At 36.9% G+C, this 27,357-nt stretch overlaps 1 protein-coding gene across 2 annotated transcripts; it reads left to right on the top strand.

The window, feature by feature from the left end:
• Positions 1-220: 220 nt before the first annotated feature.
• LOC129255351 (rabenosyn-5-like) lies at positions 221-27,357 on the top strand. 2 transcript variants are annotated; one of them, XR_010293183.1, is made up of 9 exons: positions 221-341; positions 836-1,027; positions 7,017-7,163; positions 13,808-13,969; positions 15,472-15,659; positions 19,938-20,008; positions 20,718-20,804; positions 22,132-24,462; positions 24,779-27,357. XR_010293183.1 is itself a non-coding variant. In XM_054893713.2 (8 exons), exons 1-8 carry the CDS (start codon positions 233-235, stop codon positions 22,793-22,795), a joined length of 1,620 nt encoding a protein of 539 aa, XP_054749688.2. In that variant the 5' UTR covers positions 221-232; the 3' UTR covers positions 22,796-27,357. The 2 variants fall into 2 exon arrangements, 1 of the variants encoding a protein (XP_054749688.2); XM_054893713.2 differs by having other exon boundaries at positions 22,132-27,357.

Genomic DNA, 27,357 nt, shown 5'->3' with positions numbered 1-27,357 from the left:
GATTTTTGGGTGTCGCCAGCTCATTGTTGTTCTTTTTCTTCATAGCCCCCGATTTTAGTTATTCTTTTTGACAGGGATAGGGAAAGCTCAAGCCTACAGGTTCAGGGTCTACTGCATTTTACATATCTATCCAGTACTTTTTCTTTTAAAGTTGAAGTAAATGCACAATGATATATGCATCTTGCTTAAAGTAACCAAGACTTGTGTTCTTTATTCTTGCTTTACAGTTAAGATGGCAGGCATGGCAGCAACTGATGATAGCCCAATTTATGAGGGATTCCTGTGTCCAATGTGCCTTCAAAACTTTGATTCTGTTTATCAACTCCAATCTCATGTGGAAAGTATGTTTGATGAAAATAATTTCACCTTTGAATAATATAATTCAAAGACTTCATGAAAGCCATCTTGGACCTCAAGGTTACAAATGAAGGAAAACAAAGAAGAAAGAAAGAACATACCAGTTTTACATACAGTTGTAGTAATATAAATTACGTGTATATTTTAATTTGCATATTTTTCAAACTGTCATTGAGAGTTGCAGTTGAAAGAAAAATGTAGTTGTTTCTGATAGACTGTTAATTGTCCTGTAAATCTGAAGTATTTTACAAATAATTTTGAATATTCATGAAGACAAAAGAAAATACATCATAAAATATCTTGATCAATACATTGATATTCTATTTTCCAAGACCATCCATTACTATAATTTACCAAATAATCTTTTGAGGGAAAAAATCCCTTCTTTTGACTTGTCTAATTATTCATAAACTTATTTGGAGATTATTTTGTATTTTGAACTATCATGATTAATTATTTTGATTTTTTTTGTGTGTAGCTGCTCATGGTAGTGAAGATAAGGTTGTACTAAGTAAGTTGAAAGGATTCTTTGGGAAAGCTAAGAATCTCATCACCAGCAGATCAGAGGAACAGTTCAGTGATGTCTCCAGAAATGAGCAAGGAGAAGGATCTCCCAAGAAATTACAACTGCTTGGCTCAGACCCTTTTACTTGGGATAATCCAGAGCTAGGTATTTGTTTTTTCATTATTACACAGTTGGATACAGTCAGACTGCAGGTCCCAAGAAAGTGGCTTCTTTCATCCAAGTGATATTCATGACTTGAGATGTTTTGCATATTTAATGAGCTTGATGCGGACCAAAACACCTCTTTTCATTCGGTCATTGCTGCTCTAATTGTGCATCAAATTTCATGAATTTGGTACCATTGTAAAGAAGAAGAATCATTCTTTCAGGTCATGTGTTTGGATTTATTCAAAGATTTTGTAATATAGGTTAAAATTTTGATCTAAAATATGCTACAAAAAAAAATTTTCACCTGACAAAAGCTGCTATTTTCACACTTTATTTTTGTTTGAGACAAAATGATTTTTATATCATGATAAAGCTGAATATGTATGCTTTGAAATGATATAGGTTTCAAAATAAGAACTGGTTTAATTGGGTCAAGATCACACTTTTCATTTGCCAAGTACATAAAGCAGCTTGAAAACAAGAATACTGCACTCTGATTGGTCAAAGAGACCACACAATGGCAAATTCCAACGGTTCCAGTGCCTGGGTTTGTGGGAAGGTCACACTTCCCATGTGGTAATCTCCTCAAATACCCCGCGCCTGTTGTTCTGTAACCTTATCCAGCCAATCAGAACTATGGATTTCATGCAAGTACAAAATTTCAGAAATCTCGTCTTGTACCTTGGTGGTACAATCCAAGTCTGCGGTCAGCCATCACCATCCGTGCCCAGATCTCTTGTCAAGTCTATCTGACCCCCGGAGGGGCCACTTCCATTGACGAGTGGATACCATGCGCGACCACGGGGTCTCGAAAAGCACCCTTAACACGTATTTTCCATATTCTGAAAATGCACCCCTTAACAAGTTTTGGCGTTTGAAACCCTACCCTTAACAAGTATTGGAAACAAATACTATTGGCAAGTATTCCCAGAATTGAGCCCCTAAACAAGTACAGCGATGTATTTTCCATATTCTGAAAATGCACCCCTTAACAAGTATTGGAAACAAATACTATTGGCAAGTATTCCCTGAAATGAACCCCTAAACAAGTACAGCGATATTTTATTGTTATGTCACGGGTCCGTCGGTCGTCGGTTTTACCTTTACACACCATTATTTTGGTTTATTACGGCCCCACCTTCCACACCTCGCGCAAATCGGACTCTAAACACGTAGTGTTGGGGCAAAAAGGACATCCTTTATAAAACATTTTGATTTTGTTTTATCATCCCCGCATATTTGACCCTAAACACGTATATTTTTCCGACCGAAATAGATACCCTTTTTTCAATATTTTTATGTTTTTGACACCCTTATCACGTTACGTACGTAACGTGCCCCATCTTGAAAAAGACATCCTTTTTACGTGTTTTTTTGGTCGCGCATGGTATCCACTCGTCAATGTAAGTGGCCCCCCCGGGATCTGACCCAAGTCCGGCTCGCCAAGATTGGCAAAGCACCTGATGATTGCTGTCGTCTGTGCATGTCAGCCTGCGAGGATGTGGAACATCTGGTTGCTACCTGTCCAGCCCTAGCACCTGTCCGACAGAACCTTATCCAGCGGGTTAAAGCTAATCCCAACACCAAGCAGTTTGGACCATGCTTTGAATCTACCCCTGCTCTTTTTGTAGAGTCGGTCCTTTTTTACCTCCTGGGCGTATTAGCTGCAACCCAAAGCCCAATTACATACGCTTATTCTGTACTTCTTACGCAACCTCCACACAACTCGTCAAAACTTACTCAGTACTTCATGATTGCAACTTAGAGTCTTAAATGAATTGCGGCCCTTCCAACGGCGCCGTTGATCTCCGACCTTAGCGGAGGAAGAACACAAGAGAGGTGGGAAAAGTGTGATCTTGACCCGATTAAAAGGTGCCGCATATCAAGAGTGGCATTGTGAGAAAGTACAGATGTTCAGCTTTATGGTGATATAGATATCATTGAGGCTCAAAATAAAAAGTTTTGCACAATTTGCAAAAGAAAACAGAGGAAGAAAATTCAGTTTTTAGGCACATTTTCAGGCCAGAAATTTACTTATTTAACAAAATATTGTATACAAAGTAAATGACCAATATGAAAGAGTAACGTTTACTCTATCTGATCGTGTAATAATATTTCATTTAATTTGAGGTTAAAACAGGTAAATTCTTAGAGAAAGAAAATCTCACGAATCACAAGATTTTGCAAGGAGGAGGATTCAGCCACGAGATGATTTGGATGAATCTGGCCTTTTTGCTCATTAGCCTAGGGACCTGTGGTCTGACTGGATATAATTCTTACAATAGCTTGAACTGCAGCATTGACCATCACCCCAAATATCATCTACTTTGACTTTATCCACATCATCAACATCACTCTCCCCTATCCCATTCAGAGATACCATTGGATCATTATCAATATCATCCCTATCAAGCTTCATCATCATCATCAACACCAGTGCACTATCATCATCATCACCACCACCATCATTATCATCATCATTATCATCACTATCGATCATTATCATCATCATCATCATCTTCGTCGTTATCACCAATTCACCATCATCATCATCATTATCATCATCATCACCACCACCACCATCATTATCATCATCATCACCACCACCATCATTATCATCATCATCACTATCAATCATCATCATTATCATCGTCGTTATCACCACCATCATCATCATTATCATCATCATCATCATCACCACCACCATCATTATCATCACCACCACCATCATTATCATCATCATCACTATCAATCATTATCATCATCATCATCGTCGTTATCACCATCATCATCATCATCATCATCACCATCATCATCATCACCACCACCACCACCATCGTTATCATCATCATCACCACCACCATCATCATAATCATCACCACCACCATCATTATCATCAACATCACTATCAATCATCGTCGTTATCACCATCATCATCGTCATCATTATCATCATCATCATCATCACCACCACCATCATTATCATCATCATCACTATCAATCATTATCATCATCATCATCGTCGTTATCACCATCATCATTATCATCATCATCATCACCACCATCACCACCATCACTATCATCATCATCACCACCACCATCATTTTCATCATCATCACTATCAATCATCATCATTGTTATCACCATCATCATAATCATCACCACCTCCATCATTATCATCATCATCACTATCAATTATCATCATCATCATCATCGTCGTTATCACCACCATCATCATCATCATTATCATCATCATCATCATCAACACCACCATCATTATCATCATCATCATCATCATCGTCGTTATCACAATCATCATCATCATCATCATCACCACCACCACCACCATCACTATCAATCATCATTATCAATCATCATCATTGTCATCATTATCACCATCATCATCACTATTAATCATCATCGTTATCACCATCATCATCATCATCATCATCATCATCGTCGTTATCACCACCATCATCATCATCATTATCATCATCATCATCATCATCACCACCACCATCATTATCATCATCATCACCATCATTATCATCATCATCACTATCAATCATTATCATCATCATCATCATCATCATCGTCGTTATCACCATCATTATCATCATTATCATCATCATGATCACCACCACCATCACTATCATCATTATCACCACCACCACCACCATCATTTTCATCATCATCACTATCAATCATTATCATCATCATCATCGTTATCATCATCATCACCACTATCAATCATCATTATCAATCATCATCATTGTCATCATTATCACCATCATCATCACTATTAATCATCATCGTTATCACCATCATCATCATCATCATCATCACTATCAATCATCATCACCATCATCATCATCACCACCACCACCACCATCGTTATCATCATCATCACTATCAATCATTATCACCATCATCATTATCACCACCACCACCACCATCATTTTCATCATCATCACTATCAATCATTATCATCATCATCATCGTTATCACCATCATCATCATCACCACTATCAATCATCATTATCAATCATCATCATTGTCATCATTATCATCATCATTATCATCACTATCGATCATTATCATCATCATCTTCGTCGTTATCACCAATTCACCATCATCATCATCATCATCATCATCACCACCACCACCATCATTATCATCATCATCACCACCACCATCATTATCATCATCATCACTATCAATCATCATCATCATCATCGTCGTTATCACCACCATCATCATCATTATCATCATCATCATCATCACCACCACCATCATTATCATCACCACCACCATCATTATCATCATCATCACTATCAATCATTATCATCATCATCATCGTCGTTATCACCATCATCATCATCATCATCATCACCATCATCATCATCACCACCACCACCACCATCGTTATCATCATCATCACCACCACCATCATCATAATCATCACCACCACCATCATTATCATCATCATCACTATCAATCATCATCATCATCATCGTCGTTATCACCACCATCATCATCATCATTATCATCATCATCATCATCATCATCACCACCATCATCATTATCATCATCATCACTATCAATCATTATCATCATCATCATCGTCGTTATCACCATCATCATTATCATCATCATCATCACCACCATCACCACCATCACTATCATCATCATCACCACCACCATCATTTTCATCATCATCACTATCAATCATCATCATTGTTATCACCATCATCATAATCATCACCACCTCCATCATTATCATCATCATCACTATCAATTATCATCATCATCATCATCGTCGTTATCACCACCATCATCATCATCATTATCATCATCATCATCATCACCACCACCATCATTATCATCATCATCATCATCATCGTCGTTATCACCATCATCATCATCATCATCATCACCACCACCATCACTATCAATCATCATTATCAATCATCATCATTGTCATCATTATCACCATCATCATCACTATTAATCATCATCGTTATCACCATCATCATCATCATCATCATCATCATCATCACCACCACCATCATTATCATCATCATCACCATCATTATCATCATCATCACTATCAATCATTATCATCATCATCATCATCATCATCGTCGTTATCACCATCATTATCATCATTATCATCATCATGATCACCACCACCATCACTATCATCATTATCACCACCACCACCACCATCATTTTCATCATCATCACTATCAATCATTATCATCATCATCATCGTTATCATCATCATCACCACTATCAATCATCATTATCAATCATCATCATTGTCATCATTATCACCATCATCATCACTATTAATCATCATCGTTATCACCATCATCATCATCATCATCATCACTATCAATCATCATCACCATCATCATCATCACCACCACCACCACCATCGTTATCATCATCATCACTATCAATCATTATCACCATCATCATTATCACCACCACCACCACCATCATTTTCATCATCATCACTATCAATCATTATCATCATCATCATCGTTATCACCATCATCATCATCACCACTATCAATCATCATTATCAATCATCATCATTGTCATCATTATCACCATCATCATCACTATTAATCATCATTGTTATCACCATCATCATCATCATCATCACTATCAATCATCATCATCACTATCAATCATCATCACCATCATCACTATCAATCACCTTCATCATCATTGTTGTCTTCATCAACATCTTCATCGTCATTATCCTTATCATCATCATCATCATCATCACCGTAGTTCCGAAAGATTTGATTTGAGCAAAGTTACCTGCATATTGAATGTGTTAGCTAGTTGTTATTTATGTGGTTTTCCCTTACAAAATGGTTTATTACATACTGATATATTTATTTTTAGTCTATTTGTTCATTATTCCTTTAACCACACATGTTGATAAATTGTAATAATTTTGTCTCTATCAGGAGCATCTAGAAGTCATTTTGAGTCTCTGAGGCGGATACGCAGTGATAGGATTGATAGAACAGTTGTTGAAATCAACAAGCTTGTCATCAGACTTGAGAAGCTTATCAGATATGGACCACCTTGGAGTGATCAAGCTAAAAGAAAAGGTAGAACATAAAAGTAACCATTTTGTTTATTTTTGGTCAATGTACTCTAAATGGAACATGTAAATAGATCTCCTGACTGGAGATCTCTAGAAGTTTATGCCTTGGTTCAAACTTTTCTATTTTATTTCGTAATTCTCCTGGAGAAATTACAGGAGATCCCGCCCGCGCATGCGCAGAGATGCCAACCGTTACGGATTCGCCGTATTTGTTCCGATTTTATTCCTCCAATTACGGTGTTACGGCAACAATAAAAAGGTTACGGAAAAAACAACTACAATACATGTGTATTGTGTATTGCTTTGCTGTGCATGTGTATATATGCGTGTATTGTGTATTGTGCATGTATATGCGTGTAGTGTGTATACATGTATCGTGCATGCAGCGTGTGTGTGGCCAACGGTAAACCAACGGGAGTTTCTCTACTATAATTTATAAACGCGCGCACTGCCTACTACGTTCATTGAGTTATGCTTTTATCAAGGCTTTCTGATTAAAATTATCGATATCCTGGCCAATCAATGCGAGCGACAAGTTCCGAACGCACGCACATAGACAAGCACAAATCAGCGGCACGAATCGCGGTATAATAGCGACTGGTAAATACGATTGTAAAGATGATGACGTCATCCAAGATGGCAACTTACGATGACCAACGAAGGAATCGAGGATGACTAAGTTTTGATCATCATTTGAAAGGAATTAGCGGTAACTGCGGTCTAAGGTACGATGTTTCTTAATTTTATATATTTTCTCGTAAGTTTGGATGTAATTATATTTTCATAATGTGACATTTGATGTACCAAAAACGATCCGAAAATCGGGTTTCCGCCGAATGTTAGATCTAACGTTACTGCTGCATGCTGATACGGAACTCGGGGAGCTCCGGCCCGAAAAGCGGGCCGGAGCTCCTTGGGTTACGTACGTATCAGCTAGCCCAGATCTCCATGGGTTAGCTGATACGTTGTCTTAATGTACGGGCCAACAACTCTTCAGTCTATGTATTGGTGAGTGGAGCCAACGCGGTTCAGCTGAACAACCAAAATACAGAGACTGAAGCTTTTGGTCTAGCGTTCTACATGTATGAGAAACACACAACTAACTACCGTCAGTTTTTCAAACCTAATTGACTTCAAAGTCATCAATCACAACAAGGTAAGAAGCCACTTGGTCCTCCCCCCCCTCCCCTAAATTTGAGGTGGGGGCAGACCCCCCCCCCCCCCTCCAAATTTTTTTTTTTTTTTTTTTTTTTTTTTTTTTTTTTTTTTTTTTTTTTTTTGCTTGTCCAATTTTTTACCTGTGACATGTGTCCATCCCAAAATTAAAGGTGGACCCCCCTAAATTTTTTTCTTTGACACTGTCCCGGCCCGCGATGAGTTTCAGTATTTTTGGAGGACACCTAGCTAGTGGCATCCCTGTATAAACGATGCTACTTCGCGGGATGTTCCTGAGAAACTCCCATTTGTTCCTGACAAATATGGTAAATGTTCCTGACAACCATCCCTTTAGGTTGGCATCTCTGCATGCGCAGTCATTACGTTCGCAGCATTGATTTGGCAGTCATTTTCCGCCATTTGGGGTAAGATAAAAATTGTTTTTTCTTCCCCTTCTTCGAGTTGGTTGCTGGAATTATGCGCTAGAACCCTTTTCTATAACAACCTCCTTCTGACATCGACATTGGGTTCGAGTTGAAGTATTTCCTGACGAAAATACGATTATGAATCGTGATCTCTTGAATGTGGATACCAGCCCGCCGGCGACTCAGTCGTAGCGGAGTGCGGTTTCTCCACCGGGCCAGACGCCGGCGAAGCCGGGCGCAGGGACCTGTTCCGCGAGCCAGCAACCAGCTTCGCATCAAAAGTCTACGTCTTCGACTTCGTCGAATAAACTTCATGATAAAGGAGATATGATTAAATCTCCGTCGGGCTTTTGGGCATAGGTACCGATATGGCACTATTGAAAGCCAAGCCCAATAAAATTGTCAAAAAACATAAAGATAAAGGAGATATAAAATCTCCGTCGGGCTCTTCGGGCATAGGAACCGATATGACACCATCAAAAGCCAAGCCCAAAAAGAATAAATCTTCCCCCCTCAACTTCACACTCTGAGTTTGAGGAGAGACTTACTAAATTAGAATCGCTTTTGACTATTAAAAGCACTGGAGAACCAGGCTTTTCAGAACCAGTCAGGGAGCCAGTTACTCCCCAGGCATAGGTCAGCCATTATCAAGGTAATATTCCGTCTGCGGCTGAGTCTTTTTACGATGATAGTATATAATTATGGTTATGATGATCAGAATTTTCAGTTCCACGCAACTAGGTCAGGTCCATGTCTGATGACAATTCACAAGCACCAGATTACGAGAGTGGGGAAGGTGAATGTGATGTGGGCCAATTAAGGCCCAAGCATACCGGCATTAGCCGCTAAGTTTAATTTGCCCAGCCCCAAGAGATGGGGCAAGCAATTGATGATAACCTTGGTCAATGTGCCAATAGTTAATGCTTCCATTTGGGACAAACTTAAACTAGACAAAGAGACCTGTAACTACAAAAAAAAAAAAAAAAAAGGTTTGACAGCATTCACGCAATCTTTAGACCCAGTGAATATTTCTGAAGCTCAACAAGATTGCCTCGCTTTGCTCAGCAATGTCAATTTTGAGCTAAATTGCACAAGGAAACGTCTTATCAGACCTGATATGAATATGAAATTTTCACCATTGTGCAAATCTTCCCAAGTGGGCAAGTTCTTGTTCAGAGATGATCTTGCTAAGCAAGTGAAAGACCTGAGTGAGCAACAAAAGGCAGTTACAGGGATGAGAGGCCAATATTATTGAAAGACAAGCAATTCAAGTCTCGCACATATCACCCATATGCCAGGAGTAAAACCAGTACTCGTGAATCTGGATGGGCTCAATCAGCCCAACATGATTTGTGGTCAGGCAACCCAGAGGGTGCTTTTTTAGGGCAGCCCCAGTGGAAACGACGCAAGAACAAGGGTCAAGACCAGTGGCAGAACCCAGGCTCGCAGAGCAGAATGCCTTCCCACAGCCCCTTTCCCCTAAAGTAGGGTACACCTTCGAAGAAAACAAAGAAACTACTTCTGCTGAAGAGGCGAGTTTACTTAATGATTATTCAAAGTTTCCTATTGGTGGCCGACTGAGGCATTTTGTAAACAATTGGAAAAAATATTACTTCTGATCACGTCATCTCATCAGCTGTTGAAGGGTATAAATTAGATTGTGAAAATTTATCTATTAAACCATACCAATCACTACCCCACGCTGTTTTCATATCAGAACAGCTGAAGTAATTAAAATCAAATAATTATACACTTGAGAAAAGGGTGATTGAACAATGCTCCCATTAGAAGGGAGAGTTCGTGTCCAACATTTTTACTCGGCCCAAGAAAATTGATGGGCTAAACTCTTAGCCTAAGAGTTATTCTGGATCTTTCTGACCTGAACAAGTATATGAGCTGTCGGCATTTTAAGATGGATAGCATACATACAGCAACACAATGTCAGAACATTGTTTTCTTGCCTCAGTGGACCTCCGGGATGCTTACTTTTCGGTCCTAGTTCACCCTTCAGATAGAAAGTACTTAAATTTTATTTGGCAAGACACTCTTTCAATTTATGTATTTACCAAATGGTTTGAGTACTGCACCACGGCTCTTTACCAAAATTTTGAAACCAGTGTTCGCCACACTGCACCAAGCAAATCACATCTTAGTGGGTCATCTTGATGACACCATCATTATTGGTAACAATAAGGCCAAGTACAAGGCAATTGATGCCACGGTTGGCCTTTTATCAGAGCTTGGGTTTATTATTTACCCTGATAAGTCGGTACTCAAACCATTACAGGAAATTACTTTCCTTGGATTTGTCCTTAATTCAGTGAATATGTCCATTACACTCCCTTCTGACAAGGTAAATGAAGTTAAAAAGTGTTGCTTAGACCTCCTCCAAACTAACTTGCCTAGTATTAGAGCAGTCTCCAGAACAATTGGGAATATTGTAGCAACATTCCCTGCTGCCCAATATGGCCCTCTTTTCTATTGGGCTTTGGAATTGGACAAAATTGTAGCACCGAAAATTAACAAAAGCCATTTTGATAGACCCATGCAACTCTCGCAGGCAGTTCGGTACGATCTTGAATGGTGGATAGCAAACCTACACATTGTATACTCGTCTATTCAGAGATAAGAACCGGACCTGGAGTTGTACTCCGATGCAAGTGTTTCGGGATGGGGAGCTCCATGTATAGAGCTAAATTCTAGCACAGGTGGGCGATGGAATGCCGAGGAGCTTGTCAAAGCTAAGAATAATGAGATTAATTATCTTGAATTACAGGCAGCCTTTTTCGGACTAAAGTCCTTTTGTACATCTGTGAAAAAATGCCATATCCTACTACGCATAGATCATGTAGTTGCAATGAAATTGCAAAAACAATCTGGAAATGGTGTTTAGAGAGACATATTTGGCTGTCTATTCTTATATTCCAGGCAAGCTAAATGTAGAAGCTGACAAGCTGTCTCGGAAATTCAATGATAGGACAGAGTGGACACTGGATAAGCAAGCATTTAACCAATTTACTCATTACTTTGGCTCACCAGATATTGACTTATTTGCATCTCGACTAAATAATCAATTGCCTAGGTATGTCTCTTTGCAACCCGATCCTAGTGCATTCTTGGTTGATGCATTCTCCCTAAACTGGGCCAAGTTGAATTTTTATGCCTTCCCACCATTTTGTCTCATACCAAGTTGCTTGCAGAAAATTCTGAATGACAAGGCTACGGGCTTACTAGTTGTCCCAAATTGGCCCTCACAGTCTCGGTTTCCCTTGCTCCAAATTATGACAATAGGGAAACCTGTAGAATTCTAGAGGAGGAAAGGGTTACTAACTTTACCTTTCTCAAATGTCACTCATCCCTTTTGGGATCACATTGATCTATATGTTGCAGGATCTCCGGAAACCTTTAAAGAGACTGAATAAAAAGACTACGGAGATCATAATGTCTTCATGGAGAGACGCTACTAAAAATCAATATGTATCTACAGAAGAAAATGGAAAAAATTTTGTTTGGACAAACGTTGGGAGTTATGTTCAATCATCAGTAGACATTTATTGGAGTTCCTTACAAGTTGTTTGAACACGGAGCTGGTTATAGTACCTTGAACACTACAAGAAGTGCCTTGTCTAAAATTTTAGTTTTAGATGGTCCTTTTACAGTGGGAACTCATCCCTTAGTGCACCGCTTTATGAAAGTAACCTTTCAACTTCGACCACCCAAACCCAGGTACACTCATATCTGGGACGTTTGTGTTGAAACACTTAAGAAAGCTAGCACCTGCGAAAACCCTTAGCCTCAAGCACTTGAGCCTGAAAATTATTGTCACCCTCTTAGCACTAACCTCAGTGCAGTGGGTGCAGTCGCTTCATCAGTTAAACATTGAGCATATGACTCTTAAAGATACTAGTAGTGGAGCTACGTTTTGGTTTGGTCAACTACTAAACAAGACAGACCAGGGCATATCACTGGAGATATGACATTGGAAGCTTACCCTCTAGATAAACGACTGTGTGTTCTTCATTATCTAAAACATCATAAGAACAGAACGTCTGAGGGGATCAGAAAAGTTCCTTTTTATCAGCTATCAGAAGCCTCATGGGAGGATAAGAGTAAATCTAGCTGCAGCTGGGATATCTACAAGGCGCAATCCACGAGGGCTGCGTCGGTGTCAGCAGCTGAGAGGTCAGAAGTTCCCATCGCTGCTATTCTCAGACAGGCTGGATGGACTAGTGACAAAACTTTTCAACAATTCTACCATAAGGCTTTGGATCAGAAAAGTGACTTCTCAGCCTCCTTGTTAGGCAGTGCCTCTTTCTCGGTTGTATAGGGGTATTATGTTGTGTTTACACCAGGGTGGTGACTTGGAGTAATTTTGGTATCAAATATGCCTCCTGAGCTTTGAAATCTCCTGTAATTTCTCCAGGAGAATTACGAAATAAAATAGAAAGATTAAATGAGAACAAAGTTTGAAATTTAATATTTATTTTATGAGTAATTCGGAGGGAGAGATTACAGGCCCCCCACTCCCTCCCATTACTCAAGGGCGAAATTAGCTCTAACTTGTTCTCATCTTAGTTTAATCTTTCTTGCTGTTTTATCAGGAGTCATATTTGATGCTTTGAATGATGACTGCGCATGCGCGGGCGGGATCTCCTGTAATCTCTCCCTCCGAATTACTCATAAAATAAATATTAAATTTCAAACTTTGTTCTCATTTAATCTTTCTATTTTTACATCGTTGAAGTTTAAGGAAATTACAGTATGGGGTTTATAAGCGTAGGGTGAGTGTGTGTTTGTGAAAGAAATGGGGGGAGGGGACTGTGGACAAAACAAGAAAGCGCTTCTAGGAATCTGAAATGTAAAACAGTGAGAAAAGATATTCACAAGTGAAAAAGATCTTGCTAAAAAATTTGATATGAACAAAATAAAGCACTATTAGTGTACACAAACATTAAACCCAAATCATAGATACAAACCCCCAAATAGGTAATAAAAGCAACTTGAATTTATTGATTTTGTGATAATTATCAAAGCAAACAAAACTTAGTAACTTTTGTTTTCTTCACAGTATATGAAAAGACCATTGTGCCTTGGGCAGAAGACTCTGATGTAAGGTTCTGCCCATCTTGTGGTGATAAATTCTCTTTAGCTGTAAGGCGTCATCATTGTCGTCTGTGTGGTAGCATTATGTGCAACAAGTGCTCCAACTTTGTTGGTATCCCTTTCTGTGGTGAGCAATATGTTTGTGTTTAGGTTTTTGTATACGTCTGTAAGATATGAAAATCTATAATGTCATGATCTGAAGGTGTTTCACTGTTTGAAGTTGGGTTTATCAGTGATTCAGAAAATGTAATGGTGAAAATTTGAAGGACATTAAATCACAATTGCGTGTTTAGCCCTAGCCAAATATCTTCCTATAGCAAATGACTTCAGTAACACAGGGGCATCGATCCATTTTTCAGATTGGGGGGCAAAATCATGAAACAACGTTTCAAAGGCGATCGACCACACAAAACAAACAAACTCATTCACACACACTCACACACATGGGCCTTTATATATAGATATATATATATATGTTTATATATGACTCATGAGAAAGAAATAAATGCGAGCACGAAGCACAATTTTTTAGTATACTGACCTGAAAACAGGAAAAGGGTACCCGTTTAGGACTGCTTGTATAGTGACTCATGAGGAGGATACAGATCGAGCTGAAATTTCTTTATATTCTGACCTAAAAGCTTGATATTCTAAGCATTTTTCAATGATTAATTGATGGGTATCTGAAAGAACAACAGATGCGAGCACGCAGCGCGAGCTGAAATTTTTTATATTTCGATCTGAAAGAAATTGACATTTTAATGGATGTTTTTAATAAAGAACAAGAAATATATCTAATAAACGATTATTGCGAATCGAAGTGGGAGTTCTATTTAGGTCTAGAACTGAAAACAGCACATTCTGTTCACCTATTTCATCATGAAAAATATGTGTTTTTGCTAAAGAGATGATGCGAGCGCAAAGCGCGAGCTGAAAATTTTTATATTCCAATCTGAAAAGCGGAAATTTTTAGCACGATTTTGAATAAAGAGCAAGTTGTGTATCTCGATCTCGCTATCCGATTTCTGTGTAACATTACAATCTTATTTTATTTTTGCACATCCAGAATTATGGGGGGGGGGCAAAACGATATGTTTGCCCACCCAATATTTTCATTGGTGGGGCGATTGCCCGCCCCCTGCCCCCTAGGATCGACGCCTCTGCAGTAACATTATCATGCCAATCATCAATCAGATAGCTTGATATAAAAGATATTGGCATGTCCCTTCCCATCAACTCTTCAACTATTAAAAGCTTCACATTTCTCCTAAACCATTCAGTTTCATTTTATTCAGTTGCTATGTCAAACACTCAAAAGCAACATCATAAGAGATAAAATTTATTGTTATCACTATGCCTTAGGAATATACTTGCCCATTAAATGCCTGAAATTTATAAAACACACTCTTTATGAATGGAATTGGCATTGTGACATATGGAAATGAAAATATTAAGTGAAATAGTTAAATACAAGGCATTCTGAGGCATAGTGTTTAGGTAGGAACTAATTGAATTGTGGAATGAGTGATTGGAATTTAACATAAAATAATAAACGAACAAACCTAATGAAGAGATAGCCAGTGACCTATAGCCATTGATGATTAAACATGGTTACCTGTTTGTGTACAGAGCAAGTGCTAGAAGCTGAAACCAAAGGAAAAACATCTTCTAAACAAGCTGATGTTGAATCATCACCAAGTAAGAAGAGTGATGTAGTCACACTCAGAGTTTGTGAACATTGTACAATCATTATGGAGAAGAGGTTGAAGATGGTCAGAGAAAGAAATTCCAAACCAGTCATTGTACAGTTATACCAGGTAAAGATCCTTCTCACCAATTATAAGATGGTAACCAGAACATGTACATCATTTTCTCTTTTATAATGCTATCCATTTCCATGACCTTCAATGCCCTGTTGATTGGCCTCAATGCCCATATTATTGAATTTGGATTTGATCTCTTAAAAAAAAAAAATTCTTTTGTGCTGTAAAATAAAAATCTGCCTTATACAGTGCGTATCAAAAAAAAGTTTACACTTTGAAAAAATCCTGTAAAAGTATAAATTTGTAAAATCCTGAAGATTTTTCCAAATTTTAACATTGGTACAGATCCATTTAAGCAAATGACGATATAACTGTCGAAAAATATTTCCGCTTGAGTGAGCACCACTTACTTTTGAAAAGTTAGTGAAAAATGATTTGCGCAGAACTCTGAAATAGTTATGCGAATAAAAGTACCTTAATCATGAAGAACACGTGGAATTTAGCTAGTAAAATCGATTTGAAGATATCTTTTACCTTTTTTGACTTGTTTCCTTGCCCAAAACACTTTGAAGAGTGCTTTTTGCCCCACCCTACTCCCCCACACACCGAGGCCATCGTGACGATATTTGCTTTACACTGAGCTGTGATTTACATGGAATGGCTTAAGCTTGATTTTTATTTCAAGTTCAAGTTCAATTTATTCAAAAACCAGACATATTACGAGTACAAATCAATGATCAGATGGTACAAAAGAATACATGATACAATATGAACGGTTTTCTAGGACCCCGAAGAAGCACAGCTTGTGAGTGGGGCCCTATACCTCTAAATAAGATGTAGATCTAAATGTATAAAATGACAAAGGAGAATACATAATAAACAGATATATCGACTACAAATATGTACAAAATGTACATTAAACAAGTGTCAGCATAAACACAAACACACACACACACACACACGCAAACACACATGACTAGGGTGGCCAACTACGAGATACCTGTAAAACATAATAGACTCTACGGAAGAAAAAAACTTTCTAATTTAACTAAGATAAAAGATTGTCAAAGAGGTATTTTTTACATTGCACTTTAAACCGATAAAGAGTTGTACAGTTCCTAATATCAGAAGGTAACCTGTTCCACTCCTTGATACAGGTTGTTATGAAAGAATTTAAGGATACATTAGTTCTTACATAAGGTCGGTGGATAAAGTTATGTTGACGTGTATTGTAATTGTGTATCTGAGAGTTAAGGGGAAATAAGTCTTTTAGTAGGCAAATTTGGGGGCAAAAATGAAGATTAAACATGAAAATCAGACAATTAAATGCAACTAACTCGTCAAAAGGGAGCAATTTTAGCTGAAGGAATAAAGGTTTACTAGGGTGTCTGAAAGTCGAATTGGTGATGAGCCTTATGATTTTCTTTTGTAAAACTTTTAGTTTGTCAATGTAAGTCTTAAAAGTATTACCCCGTGCAACATTGCAGTAAGTCAGATAGGGAAGCACAATGCTGGTGTATAAGATTCTTAGAATAGACCCAGGTAAAACACACCTTAACCTACATATAACACCTACACCTCGAGAAACCTTTGTACACACTGATTCTAAATGGGGTTTCCAAGTCAAATGCTCATCAATAATTACTCCTAGAAATTGAATATGCTCACTACGAGCAACATTGTGGCCCCCAACATCAAGAATATTGACAACGTCTGGAATAATTTTGCCTTGTGATCGAAAAATAATACATTTAGTTTTCTTAACATTTAGCAAAAGTTTATTACAACAGAACCATGCAAGTAACTTTTTAATTTCTACATTTGCAACTGAAATAAGAGTAGCAAAATTTCTATTAGACAATAGTAAACTTGTGTCATCAGCAAACAGAGAATACAAAAACACATTTGATGAGTTAATGATATCATTGACATAGATTAAAAATAACAAAGGACCAAGTACCGAACCCTGGGGCACACCATAATGAATATTACCAGATTGCGATTTAACACCATCAACCATGACATATTGTGTACGATCTTGTAAATAGCTTTGGAACCAAGCCAATGCTACTCCGCGCACTCCATAGTGCTCAAGTTTACTAAGAAGGATGACATGGTCAATCGTGTCAAATGCCTTGGACAAATCAAGGAAAATTCCAAGGCAAAAATTACCATCATCAAATGATTTTATAATAGTATTTAATAAATTGAAAACACCCATGCTAGTAGAGAAGTGTTTTCGGAAACCATGTTGCTGAGGGATCAAAATGTTTCTTTCCAACAAAAACCTGTTCAATCGCTTGTAAACAATCTTCTCCAAGAGCTTAGAAAATATTGGCAAAAGAGCTATAGGTCTGTAATTAACAATATTCTTCTTGTCATCTTTTTTGAAAACAGGAACAACCTTAGCCACTTTTAACTTCGATGGGACTATCCCATGTGACAAAGAATTCTTAAAAATAACACACAATGGTTCAACAAAATAATGAATACATTCCTTAACAACCCTAGGGGCAATATCATCAGAACCGCTTGACTTTGATGACTTAAGTGATGAAACAAAATTAATGATTTCAGTGACAGCAGTTGGTTCAAGAAACAGAGAAGTATTATCAATGTTTGGCTTTAAATACTCATGAAAAGACTGGTACTGTTGGAATTTCTCTACTTATTTTCGCAGGCAATCCAATGAAATATTTGTTAAAACATTCAGCCTTATGCTTACTAGACAATAAAGATGAGCCTTCATGGAACATCTCTGATGGGATCAAATGCTTCTTACCCCTGCCCAATAATTAATTGATGTGTGACCAAGTTTTCTTAATATCTCCCTTAACACTTTGAAATAGGTGGTCATAAAATACCTGTTTTGCTAAGCGAAGCGTCCTAACAAGAACATTTTTATATCTAACATATTTTGTTTTATTTGAATAATTTGGCGTTTTGACATATTTGGAATATAGATTATTTTTGCGATTGATTCACTTTAATAAACCACTAGTAACCCAAGGTTTCTTGCTTTTCTTCTTACTTATCACTTTGACGAGAGGGAAACATTGATCATACAAATCAGTGAATATACGAATAAAATATTCATAGGACTCATCAGGATTATCTAGCAGGTACAGATCCTGCCAATCAGTTTGCAGTAGATTTTGTTGAAAGGTCAAAATCCTTTGGTCTGTGATTAATCGTTTAAATGAGGCTTGGTTGTTTGATCTGTCATCAACAAAATCACCCTTATTAACACAAAAAATTGGCAAATGATCTGATATATCTGAGCACAAGATACCAGCATCGAAATCATTATGGATACAGTTGGTGAAAATATTGTCTATCAGAGTTGCTGCATTTTGTGAGATTCGAGTTAATCATTGCCAAGCATAGGAAAAGTGTGGAGAAAAAATGATGGAGATGTCTGATATAAACTTTCATTCAGATTCAGTTATGTCATCAGAACCAGCTGGCACAAAAAGGGTAAAGGTTGCGCTTACTAAGTGTTGAAATTTCAATTTGGGTGGCAAAATTGTTACAAAATGCTTGAATGTGTCCGTTTTTTTTATTGACTAAAAGTGCAAGGGAAATGTATGAGAAATGTTTTGCAGGGTCAGTTTCATTTTGCCCTTCCCCTTGACACAGCATGAAAATGAGCATTTCTGCGCAAACAGATTTCTGCGAGCTTTACACAAATGGACAGTGCTCACTCAAGTGTAACATTCTAACAAAACTTTTACTTTCATTGTATAGATGAGACCCAAACCCAAGATTATATGTGAAAAAATTACCCATACGTTGTATATTTTTTAATTCCCAGGGTTTTTTCAAAGTGTAAACTTTTTTTTTATACGCACTGTAGAAAATTGGCCTTGCTCTAAAAATATAGAATTCCATTTAATTGGTGTTGCTCTATTTGCCAAATAAATAATGACAATAAAAATTTTGCTTTTCCAATAAGGTAGCATTTCATTTGCCTCTCCAGTAACTTGCACTGCCTAAGCATCAATAATTTGAATGCATTGATTTGTCATTTGAGTTACAAGTATGAAGAAAAAAACCACTATCTCAATCTCACTCATGCATAATTATTATGACAAAAGGAAAAGGAGCTTTCCTTTGATTTTCATCTCAGGATTCGGAGTGATATACACTGGTTTTAAAGAAAAGTGATGTCAAATGTCATAAGTAAAGTTAGAGAGAAGACTGAAGAATGAATTCTTGATATTTTATCATGTTATTTTCAAAATATAAAAAAATAAAATTCAATAAAAATAAATGATTCTTGAAGGTATTAAAGTTACATATATCTTTTTCAATTTTCTAATTTTTATACAGAAAATGGTTGAAGTGAGAGAGCAGATTGTAAAACAACTTCCAATTTATGAGAAAATTGCTACATCCATTTTGTAAGTATTCTTTCTGCAACTGAACATAGATTAAAGGTGATAAAATGATTTGTCCGTTATAAAAGAAAAATTATAACAGAATGGTGAAAGTAAGAAAGAAAGCAGACCAAAAAAAAGAAAAAAGAAGAAAATCTTATTCAACAAAAATATATCACGCAGTCAGTAAAGACTTCTCTCTATTTTTTTTTTGTATTTATGAGGAATTTATGGGTTACTCCTAAAAATATTTATAGATAGCATTTTCTTTAAGAGAAAATATATAATTCTGGGTAAACATCTGAAAAAATGACTTATTCTTCATTTTGTGTATTGGTGCAAAAAGAGGAGTTAACCCTACCCTATGTTACAGGTACAACTATGTGACCAATTTGCAATCCCCAAAGGTGTAGCAATTACACTTTTTTAGTATTAAAAATATAGAAAAGATAAGGAAGTGTAGAAATATTATTTTCTTTAGATTTAATGTCTGAAAATGTTAACCTAGATGTGCTTCTCAGAGTTTTCCCAGTTTCTTTTAAATCAATTTTTGGTTTGGTTTGGATCCCCATTGACTGAAAAAAGAGCAGAGAACATTTTAAATGATGGATGATTGATTACATTCCTTATCAAAACAGTCATCTTAATGATTTAAGTTTTAATGGTATATGGCAAGTATTAACTGTTTTATTTAATCTTAAAAGTTATCACATGTTATTCCCTATCATTTTAGAAATGGTGAAGAGGAATATACTTATGAAAGAGCAGAACGAGAAAGAACAGTGCTTTTGAAATATTTTGATGCTCTAGATCTCTTAAGGTAAGTAAAACCCCATCAAAGGATTTTGTATGAAGTATCATTTTGAGGGGGTTACTAGTTTATTGTCTATTAAATTGAAGTATCAGCAATATGTTTTTCCTGGTGTAAATTCTTTTTACATATGCAGAAAGACTAAATTTTTAAATCAGAAAATTTATAGTAAGACACAATTACAGCTCCTTTTTGTCTCGCCCACCAGAGGTGAAGGCGAGACTTAGGGATCCAAATGTCGTCCGTCCGTCGTCCGTCCGTCGTCTGTCGTCCGTCCGTCACAAACCTTATGACACATAACTCCACAACCGTAAGTCGCTTTTCAACCAAACTTGGATGGTAGATGGACTTGGGGGACCTGCATGTTATGCTGCCGTCGGAGGTCACATGGTAAGGTCAATGGTCATTTTCAGGTCAACGTTAAAGTTTACATACAAGACTGTTATGACACCTAACTCCGCAACCGTAAGTCACTTTTCAACCAAACTTGGATGGTAGATGTACGTAGGCGACCTGCATGTTATGCTGCAGTGGGAGGTCACATGGTAAAGTGAAAATACATTTTCAGGTCAACAGTAAAGTTTACATGCAAGACTCTTATGACAAGTGTTATTCCATCCCAGTCGTTTCACAATAAAGTTTTGATACAATTCTGTTGCGTGCCCTCACAAATCACGATATTTCTTGTTATTTTCATAGGTTGGCGAGACACAAAATCGCTTTTGCCTTGTTGTATATGGCTTTTATCAATAGAAAAGTCAATGGTATGTCAACTTGGTTTTGGTGTAGAGTTGCATATTGATTTAAACGGGTCAAAATTTTGTATTTTTATTTCAGTTGATTTCAAAGCACATCTTTTCAAAGTTTTCTGTAGGCATTTGGCAATAGTGGAAAGATAATATTATTAATGTTTGCATCTACTCTTCTAGTGGTTTCTTAGGCCATGTTTCTCAGCGATGGGTTGATAAGACTTGATAAGACTTTTCTGTAAAAAATAGTTTTTAGGGTAGCCAAAAGAATGGCTGGCATCATTTGTATACTGGAATCTCATTCAAATTGTCATGATGACTCCATCCTTAGTACATGTGAGCTTGGCAGCACAAATTTGGGTTATCAAAGAAATTAAATATTCACTAAACACTTGTTATAAAGCCTTGTCAATCCATCTAGTAACCCACTTACACATCTATGTTTCATAAAATGTATTCTATATTTATGATAAACAGTAATAGAAGGTGCACTTTTCAAGTATTCAAGTTTTGAATGAATCTGTTTGTATTTTACCTTTGTTGGGAAAACAACATAAGATTTGTATCTTTCAACATTTTATTACTAGCAAAAAGATATACTCCCTTGGTTCAGGGACAGAAAAGACATTGTCTTCTGCTCAGATGAAACTCAGGAGAAACATCCGGACCGAGGTTGTTCGCTTCCTGCAAGACCACATGCTTGGGCTTCAACCTTTACCATCTGAAGAAGAAGTTATCAAGCTCAGAGCAGAACGCAAAGCAGCCATTGCTAAGAGACTGGAGGAAGAACGTCAAGCAAGAGCCAAGAGGATGCAAGAAGAAGCTCTAGCATTAGAGAAGTCAGCTCAACAGAGGGCGCAACAACAAGCAGAATCAAAACTCTTAGACAGCCCTAAGAGAGGTCATGAACGAAAGTCCAGCTGGGGTCTGCTGAACAAATTAAAAGAGCAGGCACACGAGGTTGGTGCTGGAATGATGGTAGGGCTGACATCCAGTGGAAGTGAAGGGAAATTGAATAATCCACCATCAGGTTGGAAACCAAGTGCAGTTAGTCAGGATACTGTCCAGGCTTTGTCTGATGATCCTTTAATCCAACAAATGAACATTATCAGTAGTTACTTAAATCAAGCTCAAGAAGCTGGTCGATGGGATGAAGTGAACATGTTAGAGGCAAACCTTAAAGATCTTCAGTTAGCATACAGACAGGAACAATCCAAAAGAGGGGGAATGGGAGGTTATCAGGGATTATGATAAACCTTATTACATTACCAATCTATGACCTGTGTTGGACCATGAACAGGAGGTGCAATATGTTTGTACTTAAGTAATACAGATAGAAGTTTTCTCCTGAACAAGGCAATTACTGGTTCAAAATCAAGTCCTCGCATGAATGCCCTATGACTTGCATTTCATCTCTGTTTGCCTTGTATCAGCGATAATGATATTTACCTAGATTAACTTTAGATTATTTATTATCAGATAGTTGCTTTTATATAATAAATTCTCCATTGTTCTGGAGTATATAACAAATTTTCAGATGCATCAGTGATAATCAACTATTTGTGAATGTTGCATACAGTAACCCAGGTCAGGTGTATGTATTGTTAAACTTACATTGGGATATTTCAAGTATTGTATTGAAATCTAGTATTGGTGTTGTAGCAACACCATTGACAAGTGACAGGTCATAGGTTGGTGTTGGGATTGACCTCAGTAAATAAGACGTATTTCCGGCAGTTCATATTGAGTGCTGGTGTTGAATGTTGTTTGCTGAATCAAGCATTACAGCTGGTGTTGACGATCTGCGTGTAATTTCCCCATTTACCAGCACCAACCTGTAGGATTCAGGGAAATTGGGACTTCAAGTTTGGTGTTGGTGTTGGTGATCTCAAGCTCACAAACAGAATGACTCATCACAGTCAAATTAGCTAGATGGGTACAAATTGTCGGAGCTTTATACATTCAAGTCTTAAAATCAGAGAGAAATTGCAGTAAAATCTTATCGTACAGATGCAAAGTCGTAAATCACATCAAGAAACCAAGAATTAAAATGATTTTAATGAGCAATAACACTAACTTTTGGATTACTGATGTGATTTAAGACTTTGCATTCTGTATGATATTATTTTACTGCAATTTCTCTCTGATTTCAGTTTCATCATAGAGATTTCTTAGGTGATGTTGAGATGATCAAGAGAGGCATGATGTCATGGATAATGCGATCGATATCATCGTGCTGAACCCTGCTCTGTGTTAGAGCTTGGATCGGCAGCCTTTTTCACACTCTCAAAACCAACACCAACACCAAATTTGAAATCACCCATGGTGTTGCCTATGAAGGCAATGATTTTTGTCTCACCTGCATAGCAGAGTGAGACTATAGGCGCCGCTTTTCCGACGGCGGCGGCGTCAACACCAAATCTTAACCTAAGGTTAAGTTTTTTATATGACAGCATAACTTAGAAAGTATATGGACCTAGTTCATGAAACTTGGCCATAAGGTTATTCAAGTATTACTGAACATTCTGCCTGAGTTTCAGGTCACATGACCAAGGTCAAAGGTCATTTAGGGTCAATGAACTTAGACCATGTTGGGGGAATCAACATCAAAATCTTAACCTAAGGTTAAGTTTTTGAAATGTCATCATAACTTAGAGAAAATATATGCACCTAGTTCTTGAAACTTGGACATAAGGTTAATCAAGTAATACTGAACATCCTGCTTGAGTTTCACGTCACATGACCAAGGTCAAATGTCATTTAGGGTCAATGAACTTTGGCCAAATTGGGGGTATCTGTTGAATTACCATCATAAGTTTGAAAGTTTATGGATCTGATTCATGAAACTTGGACATAAGAGTAATCAAGTATCACTGAACATCCTGTGCGAATTTCAGGTCACATGACCAACGTCAAAGGTCAATGAACTTGGGCCAAGTTGGGGGTATTTGTTGAATTACCATCATAACTTTGAAAGTTTATGGATCTGATTGATGAAACTTGGCCATAAGAGTAATCAAGTATCTTTGAACATCCCGTTCGAGTTTCAGGTCACATGACCAAGGTCAAAGGTCATTTAAGGTCAATGAACTTTGGCCATGTTGGGGGTATTTGTTGAATTACCATTATATCTCTGTAAGTGTATTAGTCTAGTTCATAAAACGTGGACATAAGAGTAACCAAGTATCACTGAACATCTTGTGCGAGTTTCAGGTCACATGACCAAGGTCAAAGGTCAATGGACTTTGGCCATGTTGGGGGTATTTGTTGAATTACCATCATAACTCTGTAAGTATATTGGTCTAGTTCATAAAACATGACCGAAGTCAAAGGTCATTTAAGGTCATTGAACTTAAGCCATTTTAGAGGTAATTATTAGATTCCTGTCATAACTTTCAAAGTTTATAGATATAGTGTATAAAATGTTGATATAGGGGTAATCAAGTATCACTGACAAGTTTTACGTCACATGATCAAGGTCAAATGTCAATGATCGTAGTATTGTATCATTTTATGAATGGTGTTTTTTGTGAATAATTATTTTATAGTAGTTTTCAAAGTCAGCACTGCTGCTATATTGAATCATGTGATGCTAGGTGAGACAGCCAGAGGCATTCCACTTGTTAATTTTATTTGATTAAATTCTGCTTTAGCAAGCTTATATCTGCCAAATATAAAAAATATTGTTGTGCTGCCAGTAAGTAAGAAGCTGTGATTTATCTTCCATTATTTTTGTATTTGCATATTCCTGTTTGTTGAATTTTTTTGTTCGAGATTATGATTACTGTCACTTGTAATGTACATAGCCAGAAACAAAGCATAGGCAAAGACATTGACAATGTTATAAATCTGTGTGAAATTGGAATCCATTTTATGGATCTTTTATGATCTTCCCACAATTGAGAATATTAAACTATTCTCCATTTAGTTGGGAGTGAATTGGGATTTGAAATGTGCCTTGAAAAGAATATTCAAACAGTATGATTTGTATTTTTTGTCATATAGTTTTTATGTACTTACATATAGCTGAACATGTTATAATAAATAATAATAGTGGTCTTTATTGATAACTCAAAACATTTCTTGCAGCCAAAGGCTGAATTACAAATGCTTTTATATTGTTTCACATAAAAACTGATTAAAGTAAATACACACAAAAAGGTTAAATCAGTACAAGATAAAGGTATAATCTTTCATAATCTTTCATACATACTTACTGTGGGATTTAGGATCGTGTCATATCTATATTTTATATCCTGATTAAAGGAATGTACTGCATGAACAGACATTGTCGTCTTTCCTTATCGCATATCATGCAAAGCAATCCCCTTTTTATTTCATTTTACATTTATTTGTAATTATGTGTGGTTATAACTAATATTATAAAGGTTATCAGCTGCCTTAAGATAACCTGTTTTTTATGTTTTATCTTAACTTGAATTTACTTTATGAGTGCACTCAAAAGTTTTTAAACAATCATGAGATAAATCCTAATGCTAGCTTCTGCACTTCCCAATCAGATGCTTTCAAAATCTAGTTGTGGTCTAGTGGTTAATACTCTCCTCTTTAAATCGGGGACGTGGGTCCAGTTCCAGCCATGGCATGTTTTTCTTCAGCAAGAAATTTACCCACTTCTGCTGCACTCAACCCAGGTGAGGTAAATGGGTACTGGCAGGAAGCAATTCCTCATAAAGCCGTGAGCACCAGAATCGGTAGACTAGCTTAACCGGGGTAACATAGGAGTGCCTTGAGCACCCAACAAGGTGGATGTGTGCGCTAAACAAATCCTATATATTACCGGGTATCTTTATTATTATAATAATCATGATTAGATTGTAATGTGTGTCATTATATTTCTATGTAGATAATTTTAAATGAGAATAATTTTGTTATAAGTGGAGCAGTCTTGTAAATGTTCACCATAAGAGTCCTGTTTAATGTGATGTATTTGTAGTAAAGTTGAGTGTGGCGATATACTATCAGTAGTACTTAATTTCATTGCAATAGATTGAAAGAGAATAGTCATACTTAAGGCAATGAGATCCACATTATTTGTTTTGAGGTACATTTCAGTTTCAGGTACAGAATATAATTTTTCATGAACCAAATAAAAAAAAACCTGTATACCATACCCCCACCCATTAAAAGAGATTATGTATTTATCATTCGTATCATGATTGACATTGTCTTCTATGTTTGTGATATAAACAGATATGGAGTTAGCTCACATCTGCCAAATTCTCATTCTTTATGACATAGTTCTAAATCAACTCAGTCTTGATGTAATGTAAAAGATTTTAGGCAGAACCTATTTGTGTATGAATGAGTTTGAATCAAGGTTGTACGCAGCAACAACAAAATTTGGGGGGGGGGGGCAAGATGCCTAAAAATTTTTGAAGAAACTAAAAAATGAGGGAGTGAAGCGACTGAGCTTGTCGGCATATTTGTGTTTTCTAAAGTGAAATTGAGTGAAATAAAAGCATTTGATGTACAATATTGGTGAATTATGCAAAATGATTTTCAGTAAAACAATACATGTACGTTTTCAAAATTTCTTGGGGAGGGGTGGATAAGGTGCTTAGTGTTTATTTTTCAGACTTACCATGTGAATACAGCACCCTCCAAAAGGTTATAATTCAATAATTGGTTCTGTCAAGTATTGTCTGCTGTGTACACTCTTTGTAACCATGTTTTAGGTTATTGAGGGATTTGAGGCCAACTCATGAAGTATCTTGCAATAGTGAATACATATGGTAATGTTCCACAATAAAAAAACAGTGGATGGATATTAAAACTATGACCCAAAACAGTAT

Source organism: Lytechinus pictus, chromosome 3, assembly GCF_037042905.1.
Source record: "Lytechinus pictus isolate F3 Inbred chromosome 3, Lp3.0, whole genome shotgun sequence".
NCBI classification, from domain to species: domain Eukaryota; kingdom Metazoa; phylum Echinodermata; class Echinoidea; order Temnopleuroida; family Toxopneustidae; genus Lytechinus; species Lytechinus pictus.
This window is presented reverse-complemented; position numbering and strand designations above follow the sequence as displayed.

Bases quoted from the DNA above. Each gene is read 5' to 3' on its own strand.
- LOC129255351 (XM_054893713.2), top strand. From the start codon at position 233: ATGGCAGGCATGGCAGCAACTGATGATAGCCCAATTTATGAGGGATTC. The intron at 1,028-7,016 runs GTATTTGTTTTT...TGTCTCTATCAG, and splicing joins TTGGGATAATCCAGAGCTAG to GAGCATCTAGAAGTCATTTT. The intron at 7,164-13,807 runs GTAGAACATAAA...TTTTCTTCACAG, and splicing joins TGATCAAGCTAAAAGAAAAG to TATATGAAAAGACCATTGTG.